This window comes from Brienomyrus brachyistius, chromosome 14 (genome assembly GCF_023856365.1).
Source record: "Brienomyrus brachyistius isolate T26 chromosome 14, BBRACH_0.4, whole genome shotgun sequence".
Classification (NCBI taxonomy): domain Eukaryota; kingdom Metazoa; phylum Chordata; class Actinopteri; order Osteoglossiformes; family Mormyridae; genus Brienomyrus; species Brienomyrus brachyistius.
Window position 1 is genome coordinate 3,886,333 of NC_064546.1, and position 19,135 is coordinate 3,905,467.

Below are 19,135 nucleotides of genomic sequence, written 5' to 3' on the forward strand. Positions count from 1 at the left end.
GGAGATGATGACACACGCATGCTTTACCACTCCACCCCATTCAGTCCAACCCAAACCCATGTGGCCATGGCAGCTCTTCATGTGACCCTGTGACTCTCTAAAAGAGTTGAGAGGGGCAGAAGGGTGCCCCTGTCTGTCCAACATGCGTGAAGGTGACTGCGTGCCCACAAGAGGCTACATCTCTCGACCTGTCAGCAAGCCGGTGGTTAGGTTAGGCGTGGCAGACAAGGCAGCCTGCTTGCATAGCACATGGCACCCAGACAGCATGGAGTCGCCGGGCCTACCTGTGCAGTGCGTCACTCGCCGCATCCCTTGCGTGGTCACAGGGGACAGACACAGAAGACCACGTGAGTATGTGGAAATGGTACCGAATCGAGCCCGGAACCAGCTGAGCCTGTGGGGGCTGTCCCCCCCCCCCGTTTGTCTCCCCAGAGGATCTTGAGCACCGATACAGCTGTGATCCTCCCTCGGGAGGTCAGTGTTCAGCTTATTTTCCTGCAGACTATGCTGAAGCTGTCATCGGCGTCCTCCACACCCAAGGCCACAATCCCTGACTCTTAACAAGGACTCCAGGCGATGACTCAGGGATTCTAATCACCTATCCTACTCACTTGCTACATTCTAAATTCAGTCATTTAATCCATGAAATGACAGAATAAGCACGGCCTATGAGTTTCTCAGGCTCCTCATAAGCTGTCTGTTAAGCCTGTCATGACTGTCCTATTTCTACAGGAAGGAGTGTGTGTATGTAAATGGCTCCCCCCCCTCTCTGCACCCCTCCTGCTGTAGCTGTGGTTTTTTCCTCTTCGGCACCAGCGACAGCGTCTCTCCTGGTTAAGATCTTCCACTTCAATGCTCCTCGTCTTCGTGGAGAACAGAGCATGAAGCGAAGGCTGGGCAAATCCTGAGCCCTGGATACCACTTTTCAAAAGGACTGAAACAAAGCTCAGCCCTTTGCTGTCCCCCCACAAACCGGGGGAGGGGTGCTGCTCCAGTCTCAGCCACCCCCCGCCTCCCCTTTTATAAAGCATGCCAGACTGGTGCACATTTACCAACGAGGGGCTGGGGATCCGCTCCCCCAAAGCTATGATGAAGGGACGGATGCCATAAATGTTATCTCCCATTTTTCATGGAAAATTCTGAGCCTGTACATTCTGGCACCTCCAAGCTATATCCCAAATATCACAACCCTGCCTACCAGCACCTCTCTCACCCGGGGATGGCTTCAAACTCCAGCCTCTTCCTTCGCGTTCAGACAAATTTGAACCCACACATCGATCATCTGCTGCCCCATTCATTATTTTGCAACACTAACATAATTAACATGAAACTATGGTAATTTATTTTAGGTAAATACCAGGTAATAACTCCCTCAACGCAAGAGAGGCCCAAACGGAAGATAAATGTCAACATTCTCCCTGCTCGCATTATCACAGCTATGATATCCCCATGCGGGTCTCTGGTCCGCCAGCACGTGACTTAAATACCCGCCACAGTTAGATGTGATGAGCTGCTGGTGTCTGTGTTACGTCCCAGACAGATCAGCATCAGCTAAGTACAGGCTTAAGGATCTATCCCCTTAGAAACATTTAAAGGCACAGTCACTGCTAAATAGAAGGATCACTTTTACAACAGCACCTTCATATGCCTTAATAATGCATTCACAGAACATTCAGTGTACCTTCATAATGCATTCATAAAGCATTCATAAGCAGCATGAAACTATACCGTAACATCGTAACATACCTTAATAGCTTTACTCTACGTTAAGAAATACTATATAATAATAACAAATATTATAATCGTATAATGTTCATTATTAATGCATATTAAAGCTGTTAAGGTATGTTAGGATGTTACGGTATACTTAGACACTGCTTATTAATGTTCAATGAATGCTTTATGAAGCCATTATGAAGGTGCACTGAATGTTCTGTGAATGCTTTATGAAGGCATTATGAAGGTGCAGTTACAGTGAAGTGTTAGCAAATGGAATAACAGACTGTAGTAGCCATGGCAAAATCACAGCTTTTGGCCGGATTTAGAGCTAATACGCTTGAACAGAGCTGATTGCCCTTTTTATCTGCCGTTTTGATGTCACTTCACATTAGCTGGACACATTGTCAGCTACTGATTACTTTTTATTGCTTTTGTTTCTTATTCTTCTGTCCATTATGTTCATTTATAATAAGGACAGTATTATCTAGGGTGGGTTTTAAGGGGTTATCTCGGGTCACGGAATGCTTAAGTTTATTCATTTTGAAGATCAGCAGCTTAATCTCAGCTTTGGGGGGTGGTCTTGTGGATGATTTACATATTTATTGGGGAAAACCAAAACGAGAGCTTGTGCTGCTTATTTAAACTCCCTGGCCTGCAGGAACCCATTGATTTTACAAGGCAGGCAACCAAGGGGTGATTAATGCAAGTGGTTTATTGTGAGGTCTCAGCAGAATATACCATATGCCTTGTAGCCTTAAGCAGTAACACCCCCACCAACGCACACACCCAGCCCCACCCTTACAATTAAGTACGGATTCCCTTAAAGGCTTACCAATAAAATTAAGCAAGCAGATTCATTTCATTGCTAATCAATAACATCAACTGGCTTCCCGCAGTGGGGTGGGTTTTGATGAATTTGCGAATGAGAGCAGACTTGCTTCTGACACCTTTCTGGATAAAGGGAAGCGATGTGAAAACAGACGGCAACAGAGAAAAAACAACTGAAGCGAAGAAAGGAAATGAAAATTGGGAGCAGTGGTTTGCGGAATGAGCGAGACACTAGCGACAGAGCATTACAGCGCGTGAAGGAGGGGGGGGGGGGGCTTGCACTGCTGGGCCATGTGCTTACCTGCGCTGAACACGGGCTCCTTCGGTTTGCTGCGGCAGGAAGGAAAACAGACAGTCACATAGCGGGGACGGGGTGCCATTCTCAAATCATTCAAAAAGTGCAGTGAGTTTCATAAGGTTTCGCGCAATCCTGCATATGAAAGTGCAGCCCGTTCTCCTGCAGGAGTAAGCTGGGCTGGCTCCTACCTCTCGCTGGTCCGCTTGCCGCTGGAGTTGCTGCCTGTGGAGCCGGCGCGCGTGCGGCTGCTCTTGGCATCGCCGGTGCTCTCCTTGCGTGTCAAGGTGCCCATGCGCTCGGTGGAGCTGGTTCTCTTCACAGTGCTGGGAGAAACCATAATACCTCCATGAGATCACCAGCCGCCAACATATAACTCACATACAAGTAATGTCACCATGAGGCTGGGGGATGGAACACCGAGGCTAGAAGAAGGATGAACCCTTCATTGTTACATGTGCTTTGCTCATACTCCACAATACTATCTAAAGCATATATTGATTCCGAGAGTAATTATTGTGTATTCTATACTATGGGTCCCAGGACTGATCCGAGATGCACTAACTACAACTGGATATGCTGACATCCTGCCAAGCACCTTTTTTCATCATACTGCAGCTGAATACCTATAAACTTTCTTAAACACAGAACATCATGTATGTTACTTTTAGTTCTCCTTCTGTGGACTTTCCTATCGTGTTCAATGGTCAAACACCACAATCGTTCCCATGTGTGTTGCTCATTATTGTTGTTTGTCCTTCAAGTATGTATGTATTACTTATCTGGTATATAATCCATGTATTGTTTGTATATTGTGTATTGACTGTAAATTATATGTTCATTTTCTTCATAACTTGAAAGACACCATCGGCTGGAACCAAATTCCTTGTGTGAGATGCTCGGCCAATAAATCTCATTCTGATTCTGACAACACAGGCCATTTAAGGTCCCACAGGTGCTGAAATTGAATCTTTCCTCTGGTAACAAATGGAAAAGTGCAAAGCCCACATCCCAAGCAACATAAAGAAAATAGCCCTGTTCTTTTGATGAACTGTGTTGTCCACCTGATCTGGAAAATTTCCCAGCATAAACATTTGTCTCATCCAGAGGAAATGGATTTACAGTGATAGACACAGGCTGCTTGGGTAAATTCCACACCCTCCTAAGCAATGTGAAAGATAAGCAGCGTTCTGCTTCAACATTTACAAACTGAACAGTGGAAATGAATGGGAATGTGAGGATGGGTCACCAACACCGGCGGGAAAATATTTTATTTGCTTTTTGAGTTATTCTGAAAATGCTAGCATCTCCTTTAGAGTTCATGGAGAAAAGCAGCAGCCCCGTCAGCAGCTGGCTGGGGACCAGACGACAGCCTAACGCAGGCTGGCGGGGGCATCAACCCATGCCGGTCCGCCATTAGCCAGGGAGGTTATCCTCTTAAAATGCCGTGTGGGTCTGCTGCTGGTTCAGATGGCATGTGTTAGGGTGCCGTGGTCGGGGCAGGAGTTAATCAACACCTAGGGAGATGTTAAATATACAGGCTGGCTGGAGAACATGGTGGGGGCTTTTCCCTTCACCGGCCCGGTGCACCGCGGCAGAGAGAGCTGGCAGAAAGAGCGAGGAAAGAGGGGCTACTCCCACAGCCAGATGGCTATATGGTAATAGGAGACTTATTTACTCACAATCCCAACTTAAACAGCAGCTCTACAGCTGGACGCTGATCCATTTTCCCTTCTCATTTCCTCCCATTATTTTATAATCAAAATGTTTAAATTGCTGAATCATATAGGAAATTTGGCCCTGCCCTCTCGTTCACCCTTCAATTTTCCGAATGCTAATTCAATCCGGCAAAAGTCAATTCCGTGGCTCCTAGTGAGGAGTCCGCCCGCCCGTTCTCAGCCAGCGCTCATCCAATTAAGGCTGTGCCGATTCCAGAGCCGATCTGGGAAACGGACCGCATACGGCAGGATTCTCCCCGGAGGGGAGGGGGCCCCATCACGCAGCGCTCACACAGCCGTGCACATCCAGCAAACCAGAGCCACCGGTTCACCTGGACTTCAGTCAAAGCCTTGCAAACATAACAAAACAGAAAGAGCACATTGGGCCTGTGAGAGAACGAACCCCTCCTTTAGCCATTATGCTGAGTTAGAAGCGTGGGGTGAGATTTTCAATTACAATCAATTACAATCACTTCAGTCAAGCTGAATTTCTCCTGCTGATGCTGTGGACCTCATGTGATGCCATTTCTGGGCTGATGCCCCAGAAGAGACAGCCTCTCAGAGAAATTTTTTTGATACCATAATTTGATTATGCCCGTGGCCTCATATCACGAGTCAAGGTCCCACTTGAAATGACCGGCAGAGAGGCTTTTAAAATTGTTTTCAAATCCCAGGTGTAGTCATGGAAAAAAGTGTGCTTTGATTCTCTGAGCCATGTCAATGTGGAAAATCAAATCCACTGTGCAGAGAGGACGGGCAGCTCATCCTGTAACAATGCATTATAATCCCATTTGCGAGTATGAAACAAGGCTTTAGAAGAGAAGCGTCATTTCCTCTCTCATCATCAGGGGCTAATTTCTTACGCAAATTGAAAGAAGGAATGTCTAAAAGCGAAAACACAACACAAAACAATACGCAATATAAAAGGATGCAGCAGGTTACTGGAAGCATGACAGGTCACAAGGGCAGACAGAGAAGCAAAAGAGGAAATGATGTCATAACCGGGACCCTTAGCCAAGGCCGCGCCCTCACCTGAGAGCCACTCGGAAGAGTTGGGGTGAGCTGGACAGACTGGATGGACCAGGACAAGGCAGACATGTGACACGGGCAAGACAAGGAGAGACAAACAGTGGAAGGAACAGGACAAGTTAAACGCGTAACACAATGGACCATTGGTTTTGTATGGCAAACAGGAGTTTGCAGAGTAATATTATTATAATAGCTTTTCTTAAATTAGCGAGGCAGCAAAGAAATTTCAGGGCTGGAAACTAAAATCTAATATACTGTAAAACAATTTTAGCACAGAGAGGCACAGAAGTATTTCTGCCACGCCTGCCATTGTTGCGTGACTTAGAGAAGGATGCATTGTGTTTCTCTGTGATGCTGGCCCCAATCTGCAGAGAAAGAGACCTTGTTTGAGAAACAGCAGGCTAACGAGCTGCAATAGCCGCTGCCCTGCCAAGGAACCTCGCGTCTAAGCTGCAAACGTAAGCACATCTACATTTTCAAACCATAACAATTTACATAATTGCATTCCCCTTCATTGCGTCTTGCATCTGATTGAACGTAATGCTTTGTACTATAACTGTTGTCCCCCTGCCATTATAACACTGTCTGAGAATGCATCTCGGAGAGAGGAAAAAAATCACGTGGGGTTAGAGGCACACGTTTCATTCTTAAAAGCGATTAGGCCGGAAGCGTGACCATCTTCTCAGTCGTCTTTAACCTCCAGGCTGAAGTTTGTCTGTTAGCCCGCCTTCCTTGATGCCACAGTCCTCCCAGCCATGGAGGGCTGACCAGCTGCTGGGGATTATGGGCCAGAACCAAACAGCACGGCAGGGTTCCGTGGATCAGAGTGGGCTTTAGATTAGCAGGGGAAGACACTGGGGTGGTGGTGGTGGTGGGGGGGGGTGTTCTCAGTCCAGAGCACCTGGTATGAAGGACATGAGAGGACCACTCATATATGATAGATACCCATAATATCCCTTAGCTAGAAATTACACGACACCCCAGTTCTTCCCCTGCTGAGCTGTTGGAGGATTACCCTGCTCAACCTTCATATAAAGCTGGATCCAAATAAGCAGTCCAGCTAACGTGGGAAGAGCATTCATTAAGTGTGGCCTACCCTTCATATCCTGAAAAATGAGAACATAAGTAAATGACAGGGTGCTCCAAAGCTCCCCCTAAAGGCTAAGCGAGGATTTATGGCACCTCAAAGCCCGAATATTAATCCATACTTCATAGCAGAATTACAAAATGATGCTGCTCTGAAATCCCTGAGCCTACCTCAGTGCCATCATTGAGTTGGATGGTTGGATGGAGGTATGGAGCTGTCCATTTCTCAGTCCTCTGCAACTGTGCCCATCCATCACCATAGGACACTTTAACAACAAAATAAATAGCAAGCACATGCTGCCATTGTGCTTCTGACAGTGGGTAGTAGGAAGAAGACTGATGAAGGTTCGTCTCTGATATCAGGCTGCTGAGCCACTTTATCAAGTTCAGTACGGCACTCATTGTTAGTTGCTAACCTCAAATGTTACTTTTGTTTCCCTTGAATGAACCAATGAGATGCAAGAAAGGTGGGCATGTGACCCACCCCTATCTCTTCTCTTGGCTAGTCTCCTGACTATTTGACTATGGCACTATTCTTTAACAAAAAAAAAAATTGTTTTGTTTATTGTGTGTTTCTGGATGGGCGCTGGTTTTCAGAATCAGGACGATGATGATATTGAAGACAATACAGGTTAAAATTTGTTGAACAGCAATGACCATTGGACTTTCATGTTTAGCTGTACATTAATTATTACCAGTTTCCGGGCTCATCCGTGTTTCGTTAATGCAGCACTGTTCAGCAGAAGTTACCACATGTGACTTAAAATCGTTCACCCGCACGGTTGTTAGGGGAAAAAAAAAACATTTGCAAAGTACAGGTGTTTGATTACCTGCAGGGAATACAGGGGCTATTAGGCTAAGTAGAGCCAATTTTTTTACAGTGATGGATTCCAGGTTTAATTAGTCAGTATCACAATCGATGGCTCTGTGGGACCAGCAACATGGTCAACATTAATCTACTACTGATGACTCCAGCCCAGCAGCAGGGAACAGGGGCGTGACATGAAGCAGATATAATAGATATAACCGTTCCCCTATAAAGCGGCTGCTTATCCAAGTTCTCCAAGGGTCCCAGTGAGCTTGAGAAGGAGGAGACAACACTCCTACGACCCGGGATAAGCAATCTGTAATCGACCGACTACAACGAGCATAATTAAAGCTATTAAATGGGGTTGTCAGTGCAACCTTTGTTTCATTTACCCCCTTGTGAGCTGTGCATGCAGGTAATTACTCAGTAGAGACAGTGGTCATGCAACTAGTTCAACTTCAACCTTGGTTTACTAGCCCAGGATTTAGTGTATATGGACTGTTACACACCTGAAGAAACATGTTTTATAACTTATCCTTGAGAGACCTGCAAACACATAAATTAATAAATGCTTTCAATAAATAAATAAAGATAAATAAAAAATATATAACACTGTGGGGAATAGCGAGATGTTTCAGGGAGTTGTGTTGCATCTGTCAGGTAAGAACTAGCAGACTGTGGTCACAGCAAATGGTTCCCGATCGCTGGGGTTTGGATTTCAATACTGTAATTGAACACTTCAGTTATTCGATAAAAAATCCATTTATAATTGGCTACAAAATTTCAAGTCTTCAATGGGTGGTATTATGTACCAAATGCCTGAATAAGAGGAGCTCAACAGCTAACAAATGATAAAAATGAATTGATGCTCATTGTAATTACAATAAAAGGACAGGAATTCTTAAACAGCACAGTGCCTCCAGGCCAGAGTGGCTTTGCTGGGCGTGACTAGGACAATGGGCTGGATTAATTCCAGTAAACAAACAGATAGGAGAGCCAAAGGCAGCCGTGCATTTTGCAAATTAGCAAACCCTCCATCCAGTGTTAATGACCTCACCACTTCTGCAGTGAGCAGCTTTGTTAGCCTGGGCACCAGCTGTTCACAATGTCCGTTCAAGTGCTACACTGTGCCTGACAACCGAAAAAGCAAACCAGGTCTTGTTTCACACTGCCCAGTTTCCTACCAATCCAGGACCCAACACTGGTGACAACAGAACTAAGCGGCCGTGACCATGGTAACATGTGGCTCTCTGCAAAGGGGAGAACGGCTGCTCCTTCTCACAGTTGACGTGCTGTGGGCCTTTTCTTACTGCTACCCCTTCTGATGAGTGTTTATACCCTTTAACAGACGGAAACTCAAGCACCAAGGAAAGACAATGGATCCCGCCTTGCACAGGACAAAGCTGAAAGTTAGGCCATGCGACTCCCCAAACAGATGTACAGTACAGGCCAAAAGTTTGAACACACCTTCTCATTCAATGTGTTTTCTTTATTTTCATGACCATTCACATTGGTAGATTCTCACTGAAGGCATCAAAACTATGAATGAATACATGTGGAGTTATGTACTTAACAAAAAAAGGTGACATTACTGAAAACGTTTTATATTCTAGTTTCTTCAAAATAGCCACCCTTTGCTCTGATTACTGCTTTGCACACTCTTGGCATTCTCTCGATGAGCTTCAAGAGGTAGACACCTGAAATGGTTTTCCAACAGTCTTGAAGGAGTTCCCAGAGGTGTTTAGCAAGTGTGCAAAGCAGTACATAACTCCACATGTGTTCATTCATAGTTTTGATGTCTTCAGTGAGAATCTACCAATGTAAATGGTCATGAAAATAAAGACAACACATTGAATGAGAAGGTGTGTCCAAACTTTTGGCCTGTACTGTATGTCAGCTACATCAAAACTATTTACTTGTCCTATTTCACGCTCTCTACTAAGGAACGCCACCAATATGAAAGACCGGCTATAGTGTCCACAAAGGGCCAGCTGGTCTTGGGGTGGGGGGGGGGAGTGAGGATAGGGAGGTTTGCTTTGGGACACTGAAAGAAACTAACCACATCCACTGCTGCTTCAGTTAGCTGTAAACGGTACATCCCAGATACACCACAAACAGGCCCAGCAGTAGAAACAGCTCCCAAATTCCTGGTGTCCCCATCACAAACAGGCAGGACATATATATCATCGATGGGTCCTTCTTGAACGTGGAGGACGGTGCCTTACCTCTTGGTTGCTGGTGCTGCAGCATCCTTCCGAGAGTTTGAGGGGGACGGCAATGTGCTGGGTTTCTTTGGTAGGACTGTGCCGTTGTTGACCGTGGGCCGCAGGGGTAAAGCCGGTATCAGGGGCCTGGCTGCAGGGGAGACGGAGAGAGAGTTGGAGGGTGAGAGAGAGCTGGAGCCAGAACCCACTCCACTCAACTGGTGGGGGGGGATGCGTCATGTCGAAAAGTGACACCCTGTCACAAACACGACACTTTCCCGAGGAACAACTGTGTCAGCTGCCGCTACAAGACAGATGAAATTATTCTCCCTCATGGTCAAAAATCCTCAGCTCCTTACCAAACTGCCACACATATCACATGACCTCACTGGACACTCCAGCCAATGAGATGGCAATCAAGTGTCTCAAAGGGGAAACACCAATCTGCTCACAGCCAAATGTGTGCAGGTCCATCTGTGGTGTGCAGACTATGAAATTATTTCATTGAATTCAATACAAATTATTTTACTGTAAGAAATTGGCAGTGATTCAGGGATTAAGGTCAGAGATCTATAAAGAGCAAATACCTGTACATTAGAATGAAATGAGTTCCTGAAAATTCCAATAAAAAATTTCAAATGAAAATTAAATATCATAAAAACCAGTAACCAATAAGATTCTCTGGCATCTCTTCTGCAATCTTCTTCATTCCCGTCTGCACTACAAACAGCACTTCCAGTGCTTTTCATAACTGTGTTTTACTTCAAATAAAAATGTATGAACAACAGCTGCAGATGAATGGAGACAGACGACAGTAATGGCTTTCCGATGGATTTTTGGTTTTTTAAATGATTTTTTTAACACGTTCGCACATTTAAGGGCCATGATCACACAGATAAATGCAGATAAACCCTGAGAAAAACAGTCAATCCAATGGCCGCCAAAAAAAAGTACATGCTAGCATAGACCAATTAAATCGCTCAGGCTGATCTATACCCTAACCCCTTAAATGCCCACGGAATGCATGTGCAGTCTGGGTCCGCCATTCATTATCAAGCAGGGAACTAAACTGAAGTACCAGGACCAAATGAGTTTGTAGAAGGAGGGATGAATCTACTGCACTTAATTAAAGCAGCACTTGGAATGCTTTCTTTGTTCTATAAATCTAATTATAAAATCCAGTGATCTATAGCTGCTGATCTTAAAATTCAATTATAAGACACCCACTTCATATTCTTCAATGGGACCTGCTGCCTTCTTAGGTCAGTCAGACAGACACATGGCATGTGCGACCATTACATCCAAAACAGGCTTGAAAAATGAAGTCATTAATATATCAGTAGCAACTAAGTATCCATCACTGGGCATTGCTAATGCAACACTGACCAAGGCAGCCCCAACCTCATCCTCTGAGTGTGATCAGGTCAGCGAACCACGAGCAGATTCTGCATGGAAACCATACGAGGGCAGAATTAGGGTAAGCTCTGTAGACGCCCCATTCGCACATGAGTGCTGAAGGCACTCAGCTTCTGCTGAAGGCCACTGGCTTGCCAGGAGGTCCAGACTCGCCTCTTTACAACCCCTCCCGTTGGAACATCCCTCAGTCCCTCCCTCGGACGGAAAAATGCTGACACACGTTTCCCTGCAGCAGACTGCTGCAGAGGGAACAGGGGAAAAAAAGACAAGAATTTTTTTTCGTATCATTGTTTAAAATATTTATCTATTCACAGCAGGGCCAGCTGCGGTTCGAATCGCTAGGCCTGCCTTTTAATGAGCTACTGAACTGACAGACATTGCTTCAGAGGGGAAGAAAAAGACAGGATGGGGAGGGGGGGGGTCTGGGGGGGGGTTATAGTGGCCTCATGCGCAGAGAGGCACACCCTGGCCCTGTCCCAGCACCCCTGCCAGTGACTGAGGGCCCGGCCAGGCGGCTGTGGATGCGGCACGTTGTGCAATTGGCAACGCAGCGGGCCGTGAAATTCCTGATGGCAAAGGGCATAAATAATGTATAGGGTGGAGAAAAAAACAGAAGGAACAGAAGAGAAGCTGCCACAGACACCAGCAGGAAGAGAGGACTTTGAATTACAGAAGCCAACAGGCAAATATGTAGAGCAATCGGCAAACAGGGAGTCGCTAATAGACCCCCAGTCAGGAGACTAGCTGCTTACACAGGACCTTAATCAGAACAGCTATTCGTCTCAGGGGTCAGAGGCCGGCTGTCAGTCACAGGGCCAGCTCAGGCAGCCTCTCTCTCCTGTAGTGTCCTGGGATGCTTTACTGGTAGTCAGATGGGCCTCTCCAGTTTATTTGCTGTGTTTGCTTTAAATTAGGAGGCTGTGACAAAACAAATCAAACACATGCAAGTTTTTGGGTGGGGTTCCATAAAAAGTGTTTTCCCCCTGAAGGAGTATGAGGAAAAGAAAATGGGTGCCCTGTGACATCATAACAGAATACCTTTGGGTGCCCTGTGACATCATAACAGAATACCTTTGGATGCCCCATGACATCACAGCCACACACCTTTGGATGCCCCCACACACCTTTGGGTTCTCAGTGACATCACTAACCGCACACCTTTAGATGCCCCATGACATCACAACCACACACCTTTAGGTTCTCAGTGACATCACTAACCGCACACCTTTGAGTGCCGCGTGACATTACAACCACATGCTTTTTGGTGCTGCATTGCATGACATCATAACCGCATACCTTTGGGTGCCCCTTAGCGTCATAACCGTATGTCTCTGGATGCCACGTGACATCACAACGAAACACATCTTTGGGTGCTGCATGACAACACAACTGCACACCTTTGGGTGCCCTGTGACATCACAATCGCATGCCTTTGGGTGTTTCAGGGCAGCCCCTGTGCAAATTACTGGCCTTATTGTGCCACATCAGAGTGGGGAGACAGTGAGGTCACGTGAGGGTGAGCATGTTTACCCCGGGGTGTGTGGAGCAGGGGGCTGGCAGCTTACCTGGCTTGTCAGCATTGCTGCTGTCTGAGGAAAGGCAGTAATGAGTGAGCAAGAAAGATGGAAACAAGTGAAAGAGGAGAGTATGGCGACGGAAAATCCCTGACTCAGGGAGTAAGGCTGTCCGGTGGGGGAGGGGATTCTTCTACATCACTGGCACTCTGTCGCTAAAGTCCAGCTCTGCCCATCACCCCCCCATCCCACGGCAATTTTCAAATCCACATTTCATTTCAATTCAGACACACATCAACAGATGGACTGAACCTCCCTAACCCGCATCACTGGAGCAGAGATAAACGTACAGTCTGTTGGCAGGGTTCAGCGCAGTGTTCAGCCTCACCCTGAGCACTGTGTGCTGCTCACGCTCACTTCATTATGAAGTATTTAGCGGGAGTGATATTAACCTAATTCACAGTGTCCCTGGATGGAATCAGAGTGTGAAGAAAAGAGCTTTCGGGGGGCTTAGTAACGTGTGTGTGGGTCTGTGTGAACCATGTGTGTGGGTGATGATGATGATGATGATGATGATGATGATGATGGTGATGATGGTGATGGTGAGGGTCTCGGGGGTACCTTTGGTGGGTCCCTTCCTGTTGACCATGGCTTGCTGCTCCTCAGAGACGTTGAGCCTCCGCACCACGTCAGCCAGCGCCGACTTCAGCAGCTGGATCTCGTCCTCCTGCATCTGCACGCGCTGCTCCAGCGAGGCGATGCGGTCAGTGACCTCCATGCTGCTGGCTGCCGAGGCGCTGTCATCTGCGGGGCACAGACAGGCTCACAGACCCGCGCACAATGACAGGATTTCTCTGCTATCGTCAGTCCGATTTCGCTGCTCGGGCAATTTCACGGTTCACACCTTAAACGGCAGATCCGAGACCCAGACTACACGGGCGGATATTGAAAATGGACAGATAAAGGGGTCGTGTATGACCAGCCATTTCTTGCACGTAAAGAGCAAAATAGTCTTTTGCTTTATTTTATTACCAGGAGGATGACACTTGGTAAGAAAGGGAAACGGTCAGGCCTGGATCGGGCCAGCGGATCCACAGTGAGACAGCAAGCGCAGCCCAATCAGCCAGGCGGCTGACAGCTTCATCGGGAAGAGATAACAAAAACCCAACAGGGATCTCTAAAAGGAGCGTGGGGGGGGGGGGGGGGGGGGTGCTGTGGGGGGGAGGGTCAGCGACGCGCGTAATCAAGCAAGCAAGTTCGACTTTGTTACTGTATGTGGGTGGAATGGTTAGACATGCGGGACATGATAATGTACAGAGTGATAGTGTCACATCCCATGACCTGGCCACCAGACATAAACACAACAGAAGTAGTTTTGGAGGAGTTTCCCCAGAGAGTGAAGGAAAAGCAGTCAATGTGGGATCTCCTTCCGGAAGGCTGGAGAAGCATCCCAGGAGGCCACTTCATGATACTGGCGTAGAGGAGAGAGTAAAGTCAGCCAATACCTGGAGCAACTGATTAAGGGCCTCACTCAAAGACCCAATGGTGGGATCACTCTGCCGACCCAGTGATTTGAACCGACAGCCACAAGCTAGTCACAAGCTAGAGAGCTATTCTAAAATGCACAGATAATACTTTCTATGGGTAGGTCCAAACTTTTGACTGGCACTGCATGCAGTAAAAACATAAGCAGAATGGGGGTAGTGAAGGAAAACCGAAAATGTTTATGTGTCATGGAAAACAAATTTTCCCTAAAAAAAAAAAAATGAAATGCATGCAGGATGTAGTCTGCATCTCCAGCAGTCCACTGGCGCTGCCATTTTTCCACTGAGTAACGCAAACACTAAAAGGTTGGTGCTGCAGCGTTCATACAGGGCTAATGAGCTCAATATGTTTCTAACTAGTGGCAGTGAAGCACGTATGTAAGCAGGCCTGTGATGACTGTATCAAAGCCACATCTCAGCTGATAACTTTATTATAGTGACAGAGAGCTGAGGCAGTTCTGTGAGAAACGCAGAGGCCTCAGGCTCTGATGGGCAGCACAGCCCTCCTTGCCATCCAAAAGCATGCGGTTAGCCGAAGCCGTGTCTGAATACGCTGCTGCCACCATGGCCCAGTGCCTTATGGGAGAGGCCCCTGTATCCCTGTACGTGATGGGCGGTTATGGAAGATGCATGAATTAAACCAATGCAAAGGATATAAGGGGCATCAAGGCCAGCAATACTGATCATCTGTCACTGGCAGAGGTCAAGCTGGGAGACCGTGCCCAGAGGTGGAAAGTGCAGGTTCTGAAAGTACAAATCCAGACCAAGATTTTGTTTCAACCAACCAGTTGAGTATAAAGAGTTACAGTCACAGAGCACTCAACCTGTTGGTCGAAACAAAATCTTAGTCCGAATTTCTACTTTCTAGACCTGAAATATCCACTTCTAACCAAACCCAATTATTACACAGCATCATATGTGCAACTTTACAGACAGACCGGCAGACCAGCCAATTGGAGGACTTCTTGGGAGCAGACAGAGGAGGGGGAGGGGTTGTGTAGACGTCTGTTCCCCCCCAGCTCCCACAGAACAAGTAAGCGACAGACCCAGCGAACACCAACCCAAAGGCGCGCTTTGAAGTGGTAGTGATGAAATATTAATGAAGAACGATGCGCTATTCCCCCCAGAGTCAGTCAAGAACATCAGCATGAATAATGCAGTGGGAGACTGCCGCTGATGCTGCCCGATATTACTCTAATGCCGCCCACATCCCATGCTGATGGATTAAGAAGTCTCCTCTCGCATGCACGCAACTGATGGATTAGCTCATAACTCGCCAGTAATCGCGTAGAACTGCACCTTATTAATATTAACCGATGGCTTGATAAACACGTGTGGGAAATGTTTACACAGGTTAAGAAAATAGATTATACAGAACCCGTGTCCAAGACAAATGCACCCAGAGAAGTATCAGACACCTCTAATGCCTTCAAGATGGGGCAGGTAAATGATTTTTAGACTGGATCTGAAACTGTTAAGCTGCAGGAAATGGATGGTAAATGGAAATCTAAAAAAACCATTCTGGAGGTGGCTGCTTGAGGCCTCGGTACATGGACACAATGTGACAGCAAGCTAACAGGGGTCTCTAATTGCTCGGCAGGATTCCGGCACCATGGGGAATCCCTCTGATTCGGATCGGTTTGAGGGACAAGGATATTACAGTGGCGGGCTCCTCCGTCGACAGTCCCATGGAGGTTACAAGGAGGATGCAAGTCGGCTGAGAAAACAGGAGTACAGAGACCAATCAGCGGGTGCAGAGCCAGTCTTTCAAGCTAAATAGATCTGTTGGGACAGCAGTAAAGATAGAGATCAATGGCAATGTAACAAAGGAGTGAGGGTGACGCTCGGGGGAAGCTTACGGCATGTCTGAGCTCTTCCACATCTCAGGGTCATAACACCATTTCATTATCAGAACTACCAAAAACCAAAGAAAACTCCATTGCTGACCCCAACGGCTCCTCTGCAACACACGCTCTGGCTCAGCTATGCTCTGAATTATTTACCTCCTCGGTGTCAAATCAAACAGAATGCGGGGCCCGATCTATTTCTGTGGCTTATGTGAAATCCCGGTCATGCAAACCGCGGTGTAATTCGCACGGCGAGACTCTCAGCAGCCAGCACGTCGCGGGAGGTGGACAGCTGGATGGACATGACTGTCAAGCAGCAGGCGGAAGTAAGAATGTAGGCAGGAATCCAGCCGCATACTCAGTTTGATGTGCTGGTAATTAGGGAGTCGTTACCATAAAACACACATGTGGTGTTTTACTCAGCTCAGCACATCTACATATTTATTAGATAGATGGTACAAAGTGATGTACGTATGAGGAAAACCTGGGACTACCAGAGGTTAAGAGTCACACTCAAGGTGACTCTAGTGGTCACTGGATTCAAACCCATGACTGTCTGGGCATGAGCACAGCCACCTAAATCACCAAGCTACAAGCCTCCATCGATCAGAACTTAAAAATATGAGATGAGTGTTTACCTTGGGTTTGAATGAGTCTTGGCTGGCCTCCTTTAAAAGGTGACTATAGTGAGAAATTAACCTTCCGCCTGCATGACTTATTCTACAGTAGGCATCCAGAGAAATGTCTGACACGCGGACACTTACACACGCTATTACATGCAGACTGCTTCCTTTCATCCTTTCGATACATCCATATCCCAGATATAATATTACTATATACATAATTAATATAACGGCCATGCACTGCAGTGTGATTAAGCAAATTGAACAGGGTGCAGACCAAACTAAGAGGCTTCCTTGTTTCAATGTTTTCATTTTGCATAATCAGATCAGCCGTGTCAGAATATGGAAATAACAGGCTGCTCGGGGTATGGCACTAATTACAGAATAATAACCAGGGGATTACCTGCTTTTAAGAATATGGACTATAGAGGGATGAAGAAAGCAGGAACGTCAACAAGGAATGGAGAGGAACAGCAATAAGGCAGCAGAGAGCAACGGAGAGAAATAAGCGGACGGCAGTAAGCCAGCAGAAAGGAATGTCAAGGAATGGCACTAAGACAGCAGAGAGGAATGGAGAGAAATGGAAATAAGGCAGGGGAGAGGAATGGTGAGGAATGGAGAGGAATGGAAATAAGGCAGCAGAGAGGAATGGAGAGAAATGGCAATAAGGCAGGGGAGAGGAATGGAGAGGAATGGAAATAAGGCAGCAGAGAGGAATGGAGAGAAATGGCAATAAGGCAGGGGAGAGGAATGGAGAGGAATGGAAATAAGGCAGCAGAGAGGAATGGAGAGAAATGGCAATAAGGCAGGGGAGAAGAATGGAGAGGAATGGAGAGAAATGTAAATAAGGCAGGAGAGAGGAATGGAGAGAAATGGCAATAAGGCAGGGGAGAGGAATGGAGAGGAATGGAGAGAAATGGAAATAAGGCAAGGGAGAGGAATGGAGAGAAATGGCAATAAGGCAGGGGAGAGGAATGGAGAGGAATGGAGAGAAATGGAAATAAGGCAGGGGAGAGGACTGGAGAGAAATGGCAATAAGGCAGGGGAGAGAAATGGTGAGGAATGGAGAGGAATGGAAATAAGGCAGCAGAGAGGAATGGAGAGAAATGGCAATAAGGCAGGGGAGAGGAATGGAGAGGAATGGAGAGAAATGGAAATAAGGCAGGGGAGAGGACTGGAGAGAAATGGCAATAAGGCAGGGGAGAGGAATGGAGAGGAATGGAGAGAAATGGAAATAAGGCAGGGGAGAGGACTGGAGAGAAATGGCAATAAGGCAGGGGAGAGGAATGGTGAGGAATGGAAATAAGGCAGCAGAGAGGAATGGAGAGAAATGGCAATAAGGCAGGGGAGAGGAATGGAGAGGAATGGAGAGAAATGGAAATAAGGCAGGGGAGAGGACTGGAGAGAAATGGCAATAAGGCAGGGGAGAGGAATGGTGAGGAATGGAGAGGAATGGAAATAAGGCAGCAGAGAGGAATGGAGAGAAATGGCAATAAGGCAGGGGAGAGGAATGGAGAGGAATGGAAATAAGACAGCAGAGGAATGGAGAAGAACTAAGAGGAGCGGCACCAGGCAGAGAGGAATGGAGAAGGATGACAATATGGCAGCAGAGGGGAATAGAGAGGAATGGAAAAGAACGGCAATTAGGTAGTGGAGAATGTTGGAGAGGAATGGAGAGGGATGGCACTAAGGGACTGGAGGGCAATGAGGAGAAATGAAGAGGAATCCTGTCATGTATCAAGACCTCAACCTTCCAGTGCACTCCAACAGGAAGTGAGCACCTCAGATAACAGCAGGCAAACACTAGGTCGTGGTGTCTCCGTCTACGCCCTCCCCATTGCTGAGCAGACACCCCCTTTCCTGGCAGTCTCTGCCCCCCGAGGCCCGCAAACCCCACTTAAAATTCAGGAGGCGTCTCTGCTGTAATGATCACAACCATTACTGTAACCCTAGTGATTAATGCCCGGCTTGAGACAAGATGCTAAATGGAAAGCGGCTTCTTCGTGGTGGATGCACTTCGCTGGCTTGTGGGTGCAGAAAGTGCACTGAGACATTATTAACCTTGAAGTGGATCAGAAATTTGCACCCTGGTGCTGCTTTGCACAGAAAGCCTTACAAAGACCTGGCATTGTGTGTCAGTGCTGGTTTTGAAATCCTTTTCGTTCTTGAAAACCAATCTATCACTTATATTATTATATAAAAAACAATACATGTTTTATACAACTATATAAATGTACATACATGCTCTGGAATATGCAATAAAAGATAGACGGGGGCATATAAATCTTAATTTTATTTAGCATAGTTTTCCATAATCTTGAGAGAGCTTTCAAATTCTGCAGACGAACAAATTAAATTTTAATATTAATCAGAAACTTCTCATTTCAGCAGTTAAACACTAAGCTACAAAGAACAGGCCAAGGGAATGGAGCAATATAAAAAACGATAATTAAAAAAACGTTAGCAAACCTAAACATACACACAGTGCCCTGTCCTGCATAGAC

At 46.6% G+C, this 19,135-nt stretch overlaps 1 protein-coding gene across 5 annotated transcripts in view; it reads right to left on the reverse strand.

The window, feature by feature from the left end:
• The window catches only part of eml1 (EMAP like 1), a 76,590-nt gene that overhangs the window by 24,483 nt on the left and 32,972 nt on the right, over positions 1-19,135 (reverse strand). For 2 of the 5 annotated variants that reach the window (XM_048974592.1, XM_048974595.1), the window contains 7 exons: positions 13,239-13,421; positions 12,669-12,692; positions 9,709-9,838; positions 5,593-5,631; positions 3,034-3,168; positions 2,849-2,877; positions 285-311 (listed from right to left, as the gene is read on the reverse strand). In XM_048974592.1, the coding sequence (XP_048830549.1) occupies positions 285-311; positions 2,849-2,877; positions 3,034-3,168; positions 5,593-5,631; positions 9,709-9,838; positions 12,669-12,692; positions 13,239-13,421 (567 nt within the window). The remainder of the gene's footprint in view (positions 1-284; positions 312-2,848; positions 2,878-3,033; positions 3,169-5,592; positions 5,632-9,708; positions 9,839-12,668; positions 12,693-13,238; positions 13,422-19,135) is intronic. The other 3 variants (XM_048974593.1, XM_048974594.1, XM_048974596.1) reach the window with 3 other exon arrangements.